The 14,022-nt window shown below is 38.1% G+C and overlaps 1 protein-coding gene across 3 annotated transcripts in view; it reads right to left on the bottom strand.

The window, feature by feature from the left end:
* The window catches only part of LOC135221673 (uncharacterized), a 159,512-nt gene that overhangs the window by 82,861 nt on the left and 62,629 nt on the right, over positions 1 to 14,022 (bottom strand). For all 3 annotated transcript variants that reach the window (XM_064259396.1, XM_064259394.1, XM_064259393.1), the window contains exon 2: positions 10,830 to 10,960. In XM_064259396.1, coding sequence (XP_064115466.1) covers positions 10,830 to 10,960 — 131 coding nt within the window. The remainder of the gene's footprint in view (positions 1 to 10,829; positions 10,961 to 14,022) is intronic.

Genomic DNA, 14,022 nt, shown 5'->3' with positions numbered 1-14,022 from the left:
GGAATAGAAGTGATAAGAAAAAGTAAAGTGAACATGGCAACTACTCCGGCTGGCAACCCCAAGTTGGTGACTCTCGTGAGCGCGAGGTCAGCAATTGTCCCCTCTTTCAAGTCGGGTCAAAATGGGTCCTGCCTCAAATGTTGAGGCATAGGATCTCATCTGTAGATGCTCATTTAAATGCAAAAAGCATCACAGACCCAGCAGTACAATTACAGGAGGCCAAAAGCTTCATAGACTTTGCTAAAGGAGACGCAAGTTCTTATCTAAAGGGTGTTTCTTTCCAAGAGGCGACTACATGGGACGAGTTCAAAATCAGATTACGTGCCGTGTATGGGGGTGAAGAGGCTTTAGATGTAGTATTGGCATTGAGAAATATCCTTAACCAAGCCTCCATGACTCAGCTTAATGTTGTCGAGCGGGCGGTGCTAATTGCCGACCGGCTAAATGATATCAAGTTAGTTTAGTAACTCCGGGTGGGTTACGAGTGCCAGGATCGCCGTGAAGATTTTATCCGTCTAATTTATCTTACGAGCATTACCGCAATGTTGCCTGAAGCTTTAGTGCGTGTTTTGACAAAAAATTGCAGCCCAGCAGTACGGAATTAGATGTGTATAAACAAATAAAAACACATGTCTAAATGTACCGACCTAGATCCTTCGCTCATTCAAGTTTTTGCAAAAAATGAGAATAAGCCACAACAAGTAAACGTGGTACATATAATAATCAAGTAGCAGGGATGGTTTGTTATACTGTAAACGACCAGGTCACATGATTTCAGACTGTCGGAACGCGTTTTTGTTCAATACATAATATTCCACTCATTCATATAATCGTTGCTACTCGAGGAATCAACAGCAGAATCCTACAAACACGCAACCAGTTGCCAGTGCAAATAAAAAGAAGGGTCCTCAGTACTATAAAAAGAAACAAGTAAACGGCAATGCTGCACAACAGCAGAAAACAAACAATCGTGCTTCAGGTACCTCTGTTCCTGGGCCGTCTAGCCAGAACTTGCAGGTCAAGCGAATTTCAAGGTGTGCTAAACAAGCAAATACCACTAGTTCGCTCCAAGGGGGGAGAGGGTGATGTTGGGTCATCAATATCAACATCTTTTGTATCAAATAATCAGTTTAATCATTTATCAGATCATTGTAAGGCAATTGATTTTCCTATGAAACACACGGCCGAATCCAAAAATCTGTGCAGGTTCCCGTAGATTTGCAACAAATTCATGCAATTATTAGTCAAGACGAGTTACGACCAACCTTACATGCAGTAAATTTGGACCATAAGTTCATTCACTTTGTTCTTTGATTCTGGTAGTCCACGTAATATCATGGATTTAAGGACTTCAATCATTTACTCTTTTCAAACTTCCCTATAGAGAAGTCCGGAATAAGACTCTCAGGCATAGGAAATAATGAATTAAATGTGGTAGGAGTAACTCATGTTCAGTACAAGGTCGGTAAGCCCACGTTTTCCGATACCTTTATCGTTGTACACAACATTAATATGTATCCGCAGTAATTATCGGATACCCGTCTATGGGCACTCAAAAATATTACCTTAGCACCGGCAAAACACGGCGTGTATATCAAAGGAAAATTCTATAATTCTTCTAATACCCTAAAATCAGTTTTAGATAATAAAGAGACAGACAGAGTGTCACTTACATTGAAGAACCAATCACCTGTCTCATGAACCAAGAAATAATACATGCAACCCAACAGAACTCTCGCTCGCCCGTAATATCAGCTTGCACGCAAACTCTCGAGCCGAACGTAACTTCGAACATATTAGTGCGTGTAAAGAAAAACCTTGCCAGGATCTGAATGTTGAATCCTTTCCCAACCGAAACTCTGAAACACACGGATTATTCCGTCACACAAAGCCATTTATACAGTCAGCTCACAACAACAATGTCACATCGAAGTCTGTAATAATTTGAATACCACTTTAGTAATCCACAAAATCAACATATCTTGGATGCGGAAGTTTATAAACATCGCATTCTTACCGTAGCCGAGATAAATCACGCTCAATCAGTTGCGGATGATCCCTTTTGCAATCTATAAAGAACAAATCAATAGGACATTCAAGAAGAAGAATTCAGCAGAAATTTTTGAATCTTTTAACTGAATATCATGATGTTTTTTCCACTACGGATGGAACCTTAGGAAAAACGGATGTCATCGAGCATCAAATAAGGCTCAAGGACAAACAGAAAGTAATCTATGTACCTTCGTACCGACTTCCTATGAAATTTCAGAATGAGATAACAGAGTGGAAGTAAGGTTATAAAATGCTAAAAGAAGGAGTCATTAGGAAATCAAACAGCCCTTATAATTTTCCGTTAATAGTAGTACCGAAAAAAGATCGAACTTGGCGATATTATGCGTCGATTTTCGTGTTTAAATGAATAAACAATCCCTGACCGATTCCCAGTACCACGTATGATGATATCCTATCTCTACTAGGTCAGAACAAAATATTTCCCAGCTTGGAACCTACTAAAAGGATTTCATCAGATTCCGTTGGAACAAGAGAGTATCCCATACACTGCCTTCAGCACAGCCAGGGGACATTATGAATTTTTGCGTATGCCTTTTGGTTTACGTTGTGCTCCCACCCAACTACTAGAATGATAAACATTGTGTTTGGAGACTTGTTAGGAGATATCCTACATGCCTACATGGACGACCTAGTAATCTTTTCCAATACATTAGAAGAACATCTACGTAAATTAGAGTTAGTGCTACAAAGACTAAGGCAGCATAATTTAAGGGTAAAGATAAGTAAGTGTGAATTTTTTAAAACAGAACTAGTCTATTTTAGGTTTCACGGTTTCTAGTGAAGGTCTTAAAGTAGTCCATGATAAGGTATCGGCTATCCGTAACTTTCCGATACCTACTAACGTCAAGGGAATACAGCAATTTTAGGGTGTAGCGGATACTATAGGAGGTTCATTAGGAACTACTCCATCATAGCCGCTCCCCTAACCGATCTTATAAAAAGGGCGTAGATTTCATATTGGTCTGAATTCATCAACAGGCGTTCGATAAATTGAAAGATGAACTGTGTAGTTCTCCTATCTTGAAATTTCCTGACTTCAGTAAGGAATTCTTCATAGCAACAGACGCCTCAGACCTAGGAGTAGGTGGGGTATTGCTTCAACAATATGATAAACAGTTTTTCCCTATAGCTTTTTTTATTCACGTAAACTGAGACCTTCCGAAAGTAAAATATGCAGTAATAGACAAGGAAGGGCTCGCTATTGTTAATTCACTCGTGCTTTTAATTTAATATATACGGTTATCCCGTCAAGGTTCTCACTGATCATAAAGAAAAGCCCCTATCCGACTTCTTTAAAGGCTTTAGTCACAGCCCTAAGGCGAACTAGGTGCACATGATCATCCAGGACTTTGGCGCGAGGATTGGGTATTTACCTGGGAAAGCAAATATCATTGCTGACGCATTATCACGCAACCCCTCTTCATCTTGTACCGAGCCATTAGCTGAATTAATAGATATCTCAACCTCCACGCCCATTGTTAAAAACTATATTCTGAACAGGAAGATCTGGGCTGGAGTGCTGAACTATTACAGACGGAACAAAGAAGAAAAGATCCGCAAATAGAAAAAATCATCATTGCGTTAAACGGAAATCCGAAGGAAAAGGAATACATAAAGTATAAGCAGCATGAATTATATCATCAAAGATAATATCCTGTGTAGATCCGTGACGAGGAAAACCCGCAACACGCCCACATTGAATAACAACCAGGTGGTGGTACCTATCTCACTCATTACCACTGTCTTAAAATGGTTGCATGAAATCCCACTGCATGGACACCCGGGTTATTCCCTAATGTCACAGAAAGCCAAATCCTTATTTTATTGGTTCAATGATGCTTACAGATATAAAAAAGCACATAGCAAATTGTCGCACTTGTCAGAATACAAAGGGCACACGAAGACACCTGTCAGCCTAGGGGGCTTACCCCGTGCCAAATCAACCCTTTGAAAGAGTACACTTAGATTTATTAACAGGATTTTACGAGTCAGAGAGCAAATAAGCACCTCCTAGTAATCATAGATGCTTTGACTCTATATACAGAACTGATAGCGCTTAAAACAAAACCAAAGTCGAGTGCGCTAGAAAGTTTTAACGAGTGCTCATTTGTAAACATGGAATTCCACACACCATTATATCAGACTCGGGCGGGGAGTTCAATAATCATTTCCTTAACTCCTTGGCGTGCAATTCCTTTGCATAAAGAAAATCAATACCATGATCTATCACCCAGAGTCTAATGGGCTAGTGGAAAAGGGCAATCGTAAGGTTTTAAAACATTTTAAGGGTCACCTAGGGGGAGCAGACCCAACTGGGACATTTGCCATACCTGCGGTACTAAGCACACTTAATCACTCGTTATCATGTGTCTATTTAAAATGACACCGCACGAGGCACTGTACGGTATCCCAGCTAGAACACCCATTTCCATGTACTAACGCCTACAACTAATTTATCAAATCCTCTAAAGGATGTTATGGATGCAAGCATAAGTCGATATATATACTTCGTAAGAATCTAGAAGAAGCACAAATAATAATGAAAAAAAGAAATCATGATAAAAATAGCTAAGGCCAACTAGAACATAGCCGTGGGCGATCAGGTATACATACAAGTATACGTACGTAAAGGTTTAAATTATAAACTGACACCTAAGTTTGAAGGCCCGTTTAACAATGTTAGAAAGATTAACCCGGAACGGCCAATAGATTTAGGGTTCAAAATGTATCCAAACCCACTGATGTGAGAATAGTTCCATTGGCACATATCAGAATCTAAAGAAAGGTAGATGGAGGGAAAAAATGGAGGGAAAAAAATGGTTGATTTATGAAACTTGATATAATAATTTATATATTATCTATATATATATATATATTCTATATATAATATATATATATCTACAATATATATATAGTATCCTTAATCGATTTGTCTGTACCCTATTCTTTTTACACGAGTTATTACATATATTTTACTCATTGCAGGTTTTCAAAAATGAATCTGTTATTGTTAGGAGTGATATTGTGTGTTCAGACATCTTTGTTGTATGGAAAGAGCGCTAAGACGAAAGAAATAGAATTTAATCATGGCTCGATATCGAGAGAACCGACGACATTTTTATAGTGTCAAGAATATAGTCATAGAAGTGGATATGCAGGCCATATTTTTGCCTGAAGATGACGTCCTTAACTTAAAGAATGACCTGATGAGGTTTGCCATTTCGCTCAAGGAAATGCAACCAATGTAATTTTCATGCTAACTCAGAGATTTCGCTAGCTCAAACCCTAAGCGTCGCGGAAATGTTGTCTTATGACATACAAAATAAACCAAACCGCCGAGGCAGAGGAACTTGCTCGTGACTTGCTGATGTGGTCTGTGCGGGGGCACAATAAATCTCGAAAGCTGCAACCCGCTTATTTCTGGCTGGACTAAACATCTTAGGGTCTGTTTGCGAATCTAGGCTTAGGAATTCAAATCGCCTTAAGATAAATAATCAAAATAAAAGAATTGAGTTTTTGCAACACAAAACCGAATTAGCTTTGTCCTGAACTTCGCAGTCAAGTTATCTTCCATCAATCAAATAATGAGTATAGTAAAACGAACATTCAAATAATATCGATCAGGTTATGGAAGTTCAACATTTGCTGGCTACGTTAGCTTACTATAGTTCAAAAATAGATCATATCCGTGTGAAAATATCACATTTTATTGAGAAATCAAAAGATTATTGAAGAAGCTATTACGTTAGCGACAAAGGGTGTGTTATCTCCACACCTCATGCCTATTAAAGATCTGACGTTAACTTTGGAAAACGGATGGGAGAAACTAGGTTATATTCCTTTATTAGACGCCCATAAAGTAGAGTTCTATTATGCCTAATATCAGTCAGCGTTGAAAATTACAGGATTATGATCACTATACCTTTTGATTCTTCTGATGCTTGGCAATCATACAAAATAGCACCGTTTCCTACTTTCATGACGAATAACTCAAGTCCAGTAATATCCAATTTGACGGGGCATGTTCTGATTCTTCTGTATGGAAATCATTTACAGTCATTAAAGACTTAGATAAACTCACTCACTGTTCAGAAGCCATGAATAATAAAATTTGTACAGCTGACTCTTTTGAATTCTATCCTATATCAACGGATTCATGTGAGTTAGGCATAGTGCTAAACGGGCTCTCTCTCTCATACAAGCGCAAGGTTGTCTGGGGAAACTTTATCCCTTTTACAGTAATAAATTCAATTACAGAATGAATAATGGCTCCTGGATCCGTTACGACAAAGCTGGTTTCCACGTCTATGCCCGGATGGGACCACCGCCCATTCCCCAATCTTTGTAGCAGCTGATGGTTGTACGGGGACATCTACAAAACTACACCGTCAGGGGAGGGGCAACACGATAATACGTGAGAAGGCGTATTTTGCGAACTAACATACTTGGGCGTCTACAATTATCCCATCACTACCTCTCCCATACAACTCGCGGGTGGCTCATCGTTTGACGCAACGGGCTGAGATGAACCACGCGTCACCGACTTATGCAGGTGGAGAAAATCTTCGTTACTACATTCTGCTGGCCGTGTTCAGCGTGACGGCCATATTGGTTATCGCCGTCAACATCTTTGCTTGGCGTAGGCTGAGGCGTACACAGAAGGATCTCCAAGGAAACGTATTGTCCCGTCCAGATGACGTACCGTTAAACTCAAGTCGTTTGAGTTTAGTGGGCCGCCTGAAACTGGCCATTTCGTTTTGTGCCTAGGGAAATTGTCTGGAATTGTGTTGTGTGTGAAAAGCGGTCTGTATGCTGGCAAAAATGTAGGACAAGAAAGACTCACGCCTTTGCATTTGAACAGTTTAAAGTATCTCCCTGGGCACCTAATAAAATATTATAGCCCAATCTTATACATTAATATACTCCTAAAGGTATTTTTCGGGCACCTAATAAAAATATACCAGCCCTATATAATTAAGCTGTACCATTATATTTACCTATTACAAAGAGTGACAAGAACTCTTTAACAATTATCCATGATCATGTGTAATCTGTCCGTACCACTATTCTTAATCAGGTTACCTATTACCATAATCTATCAGTAACCACTATTCTTAATCAGGTTACCTATTATCATATTAATCATGTATACATGTTAATCTTTTGATTTTTACCTTTTTATTATTTTTGGGTACCTAATCATTATTATTACCAAACATGGATCTAGATTTTCCATGCATTTATCTTTGTTTATGAATATGTCAAAAAGGGTATGTAACAGAACCTTTTTATGCATTTAATCACTTGTTATGTTTATACCTAAACATATGTTACGAGCACGCTCCTAAGGAACAATGTTTAAAGTAACTTTTGTTATTTAAGGCTTGAATGGTAACTGTCCGAGCCTAATGTAATAAATACATTTTTAGAATTACATTATCTGTAAATAAAACCCATGACCTGAGGTCATGGCATTAGGAGGGTCCTACGTGACCAATGCAGATCTAGGTTACGCATGCTCTGTCTGCAGTAGCCTGGTTTAAATCTGTTTAGATATGTCATCGTTTTGCATTACTGATAACTTTGCACAACAACTTCCTTGGGAAGCGGTTGACCTGTTAACCTACGCCGGAAACTTGTAACTTCCGAGCCGGCGGACTACGTATGTTTTTATATGAATCGCTGAGATAGCTAATGTTTCGCTATCGATGTGATGCTCTAGAAGTTCAGTTCTTTACCAGCGATCAAACATATCGGTCTCCCGACCGAACTGTCTCTCTTATTATGGAATTACAGAATAAAGTTGTTATACCTTTTTCAACTTATCTGTTTGAATCCTCTCCTTTAGTTTAAGAAGAACCACTCTACTAAGATATCACATAGGAGACGGAAGGAACCAGAAATACTTACAAATGACAGTCGTAAGGAGAAACAAACAGTCTTTCGCAAAAGCGAAGAGACTAAAACAAAGACCTACTCTCGAAAGGTTCCGATTACTTGGTCCCTGAACAAGGTGCTTAGACTTTGATCAGCCACTTAATTCAGCAGACTCAATATAATCACAACTCACAAGCTATAATAGGCAATCTTGGTTGCATTAGCATCAGAAGCTCATATTAGCAAACTGGGCTCTCTTAGACAGGGACAATACATCACGCAGATGGCTGACCATTAGTTATTATTGTCGTCTGGCCTGTCATTCCTGGTCAAGAATGATATTCCTTTAAGAAGGAAATCTCCTACTCCAAGTAAACTAGACTTAGCAGACAAAACATTATACCCAGTTCAAGCACTTGTTTATCTAGAAGTCACAGCACACATCCCAGAAGGTCCATCTTTTCCTATACAATAGCAACACTATTGGTACAAGCTCAAACAATTTTGACTAAACTGTGTATTGGTAGGTGGCATGGATAGTCCTGACCCATAGGTGCTACAGCAGCAAACCATGGGTCTTCTTAACAGTCGGGTATGCTAACTATCACCGGGGAAGGTTTGACAATACTGCAATCATGCCTAGCATGCTTAGGTAAGCCACCACAGAATTTCACACTTTGTTTCTTGTTCTTTACTACCAAACCTAAAGGTAGTTGGAATAAAGAATGGGGCCTTGAAACTTGTGGCTTGACCCTGGATGGACTAGAAATGTTTTTGGGTTCTGGGGATTGAAATTTGAGAGCTTTTAGTCACCTGTCAATTTTTGTGTAAAGCTCCTTGAGGACACTTAAAAAAATGTTTTGTCATAGGGAAAACCTATTTTTGGTAGTTGATGTTGAGTCATCTAAACCCTTCCACTTCCCTAACGAAAAGACATGAGATTCGGGTAAAGGATCATCCTGCATCGGCCAACAAGAAGGAATGGCTTCTTGGTCCAATTTTGGTAGCATGTAAACAATATGATGGTACATATGTGCATAACCACAGGTTTTGACGTAGGTAAACTGGGTTTTGGCATTTGCTGAGAATACGAGAAAGTGCCCTCATATCCTGAATCCATTTATACTCTATCATGTGTTATAATGTTTATCATTATGACACAATACCCAGTCACAAGACCCGCTAAAAGAGATCTTTTTGACATTAGTCTGGTCACCATGGAGCTCTGGATAGACCATGGAAGGGTAATACAGTAGTACCTCGAGATACGAAAGGCTCAACTTACGAAAAATCCAAGTTACGAAAGCAAAGACGAAAAATTTTACTGCTCTACATACAAAAAGTTTTCAAGACACGAAAGGTTTCTGAAAGTCCGAGATTCGCCCCATAACAATTTTGAAACTCGCGCCGCACGCCGCCATCTTAGTTATAGTAGACTCGCCACCAACCTCCTGCTCTCCCATTGGTTCCTGATGCTAGCCAAGCCATTAATCCTTCTCTCTAATTGGACAGCATCTTCTATACATACGTACTACGTGTTGGCGTGCTTTACCTTGGCCACTTCACACCCGAAACTTTACCGTATGCAATCGGCATTCATTCGCTCCAACAATTTCGTTTAGTAACGTAAATTCGTTACTGATTTCGTTGCAGTACGTACATATTATCGTGTTGTGCTACTTTATTGTGTTGTGAGAACGTAACTTAATTACGTACAGTACATAGAGTCATGGGTCCCAAGAAAGTTGCTGAAGTTCACAGAAAGAAGAGAATGCTTTCTATGGAGACAAAAATGGAGATAATAAAAAAGTATGAAGCTGGCTTGCGGTTGAGTGTGATCGCTAAGGAATACGGCCGAAATCCGTTGACGATAGGCACCATCCTTAAGCAGAAGGAAGCCATCAAAGCAGCTACACCTTCCAAGGGCGTCACTATTTTGTCCAACAAGAGGAGCCATGTGCATAATGAAATGGAAAGGCTGCTTCTTGTATGGATCGAGGACAAAGAAATCGATGGCGATACGATAACCGAGACGGCAATCTGCCAGAAGGCCAGCGGCATTTTCGGCGAATTTGATTGCCCAAGCCCAAAGACGACGGGGGGGGATGGGGGATTGGCGGAGGAGGGGACCATCAACGGCAACCCCAGAGTTCAAGGCTTCTCATGGGTGGTTCGAAAAAATTCCGTAAAGGGACTGGCATCCATTCGGTGTGAAGAAATTGAAATTACGTAAACTATAAAAAAGTAAAACGAAATGTAAAAATCAAAAAAGACAAAAATAAATTTATTTTAAGTTTTTTGTAAAGTTAAGTGTTACAGTTTTGTTAATGTGTTTTGTAAAGTTTAGTTTGTTTTTTGACATTTTTTTATGTGTTTCGTAAAGTTAAGTGTACGTATCTGCTGCCGTTTGTCCTCCTCCTCCTCCTCTGCCGCCACTTTCGGAGATAGCCTCACTCGAAAGGTAAGCTTCGACATTTTACGTTACAGTAATAATATTTCTTGTACACTAATATACTTTATTTACAGGTTTGGATTTTTATTCTTAATTTAGGTATTGAATGGTCCAAATTGTTGTAGTATTTCATTGTTTATAGGTCAATTTAGCTTTATTATGAAATTTAATGGGGTGTTTTTGGAGGGCTTGGAACGGATTAGCCATTTTACATGTAAAATGTGTTCCAAGATACGAAAAACTCATTATACGAAGGCCGCCTCGGAACGGATTAATTTCGTATTTCGAGGTACTACTGTACTTGAGGGCTCAACAGAAACTACCAAAGTAGGTTTTCCCATATCAAAACCTGTTTTTTTTTATGTAATCCACACCCTCAAATTTAGAATATAAAGTAAGTTCTCACTTTAAAGTAAATTTTACTCACCCTCAAATAGGTCTTCATAGCATTATTTGAGAAGTGTTCCGGTGGTCCTTGACGTCTTTGGAGCTCTGCCTCAGTGACAGAATATCTCTTTTTACGCCCAGTCACACCAAATATGCCAAGTACCCGAAATACTGAAAAAGAAAAGAGTAATTGCAGAAAATGTCACAATGAAGACACTTTTCGTCATGAAATACTGAAAACAACCTGAAACCCTCATTTTTCACTTGCGTCATATCTACATAAAATGTAGGTACCACATTACTAACAGCAATATAACAAAAAATTGTACTACAGTACACTATCCAAAATATTTGTTGCATAAAGATGTACTATAAAACATACCATTATCCCTAATAAGCATGATAAACATCCAACTGATTATGTATTATTATGAATACCTAGGTATTCATATGGAACAAGCCCACAGGTGTCAATGACTTGAAATTCCAGTTTTCAAAAAATATGGTGTTCATTAGGAAGTACAGTGGTCCCCCGTATTCACGGGAGATGCGCACCAGACTCCCCCATGAATAGCTAGAACCTGCGAATAGTTCAAACCCCTTTAAAAATGTTTAAAACGGCCTCTTTTGTTAGTTAAAACTCAAGAAAACCCGCTCAAAATTTTAATACATGGTTTTTTAATAGTTTTATTAAAAAAAGTGCATATTATGATAAAATTGATTTAAAAAAAAAAAAAAATTGAACAATACCGCGAATAGGTGAATTTCCCTTGAATAGTGGGATGGGCTGATATGTTCGAGAGAGAAATCCACTATTAGGGTAGTAATGTATTGCACCTTTGCTTGAACTTCTGAAGTTCCAATAGCACAACTTCCTGGGGAGGTTGTTCCACAGTCCAACAGTGTCAGGAATACAAGTAGTATATTCTCCTACTTATGATGGGGTTAGGTTCCATAAAAGCCATCGTTTGTTGAAAATAACCATATCTCGAATATAGCCTAGCCAACACTAGTTTGTTTGTTTGTATGGTGTTTTTATGTTGCGTGGAACCAGTGGTTATTCAGCAACGGGACTAATGGCTTTTCGTGACTTCTGAACCACGTCATGAGTGAACTTCTATCACCAGAAATACACATCTCTCACTCCTCAATGGAATGGCCGAGAATCGAACCGGCGACCAACGAGGTGGGATGCAAACACCAAACCAACCACGACATTGAGGCGCTGGAGCCAACACTAGGGTAATCAGTACCATCTTCACATATATACCTAGAATACACTACACTGTGTAGTTACTCTATGTATATACAGTAATAGTAATTGTTAATATCAGCTAATTCTCTTGGTTCAATACATACTGACACGATAATTCAGTACAAGAGAAATTGAATAACACTAATAAGAGTTAGCCTAACGTACACTATGATATATCGTATGCATATTCAGTAGCCTAGCCTAAAGTATACTACAGTGGTCCCCCCGTATTCGCGGGGGATGCGTACCAGACCCCCCCGTGAATAGTTAGAACCCGCGAATGTTTGAAACCCCTATGAAAATGCTAAAAACAGCCTATTTTGTTAGTTAAAACTCAAGAAAAACCCACTAAACATGTTCATACTTGGTTTTTTTAATAGTTTTATCACAAAAAGTGCATTTTATGATGAAATTCATCAAAAAAACCAGGAATTTGTGGATATTTATCTTAGAAAAATACCGCGAATGCACAAATTTTCCGCGAATAATGCAGGGAAACGTTCCCCAGAGAAATCCGCGAATGTGTATACTACATATCGGTATAGTAATTATTAATATGGGCTAATCCTGGAGGTTCAATGCATTCTGACTTATGATAATTCAGTACAGAAAGAAATTGAACACGAAACAAGAATATCATATGATGATTCAGTACAAAAAGAAATTGAACATGAAATGAGAATCTGATTCGGTCCGACTTCGGCATTATTGAAAGGTGTCAGGCTTGCTGATAGCTATGTATAATCATAAAATACAAACGTAATAAAAATGCATCTTTTCCATGAATTTTTTTATTCTAAAGTGATATATTACTTCACTGTATCCAATAAAATTGTATGTATCCTCATATTATATCATATTATAAAATACTAACATAGCAGTCAATGTTTTGGTTTGGAAATCAGTTGATGGCAAATATGAGTTTAGTATGCTGTATTAAATTCAATTTTCAGCGAATGTCCTTGCTCCTAGTTACCATAAATGAATATCTAGATTACTTTACTTATATGGAACTAAGTCATTTTTTGTTATACAACATGTTTTTAAGTAAAATATTAACTTAAGATGTCTCATTTTGAACTAAATTCATTTTTTTAATAGATTGCATAAAAATCCAGCGATTCCATTTGTTTTCACTTGTTTTCATTGGTAATACGAGCTTTACCTTATCTTTTATCAGTGTGAAAACAACAGTAAAATGTGCTCTTTCATGCCCAGTAGTTTTGATAAAAAAATTTCTTGGTTTTATCCACAGCTGTGTTTGAATTTATATCAATGTTTGGGAGTTTTATCCATGTTGCCAATGCATGATATTAGCCATTAGCAGCCTGAATATTACTTTACCAGCTTCAATTTAAAAGTATATTGTCATGACGATCTCACAGCAAGTAAAATTATTACATAAAATTATATCAGTCCTATTCTACATAACATTATTTATAACATAACTACGGAAGTGTTTACTGTCGTACAATGGTTTAAATACAAGCAAAAAGGATGTTGTTATTGGATGTTGTTATTATCTGATTAAATTGTATTACCGTATCTTTCGGCGTATAAGTCGACCGGAAGATAAGTCGACCCCCCAATCCTGAGTAAATTTTTATGATTTTAACTAATATCGGGTATATTAGTCTACCTATAAAATGTGAGGCCAACTGTACGCTCAAAATAAGCAGCAGGGTAAAACATATATAAAATAACCTGAATGTTATTACGGTACATATGTGAGGCCAACCATACGCTCAATATAAGCAGCAGTGTAAAACGTATCGTATAAAATAACCTGAATGTTATTACGGTACATATGTTGCTCTACTTACCATATGAAATACAGGTAATATACTCGGTATATTAACAAATCTGTGTAATATATAAAAGATGAATACCGGAAAATATGATAAGAAATGACGAAACGAAAGATACATTACTCGAGTGTAATGTAAAAAAACAAAGCGCTAACTAACGCTGCATAACA

Source organism: Macrobrachium nipponense, chromosome 3 (genome assembly GCF_015104395.2).
Source record: "Macrobrachium nipponense isolate FS-2020 chromosome 3, ASM1510439v2, whole genome shotgun sequence".
Lineage (NCBI taxonomy): Eukaryota > Metazoa > Arthropoda > Malacostraca > Decapoda > Palaemonidae > Macrobrachium > Macrobrachium nipponense.
This window is presented reverse-complemented; position numbering and strand designations above follow the sequence as displayed.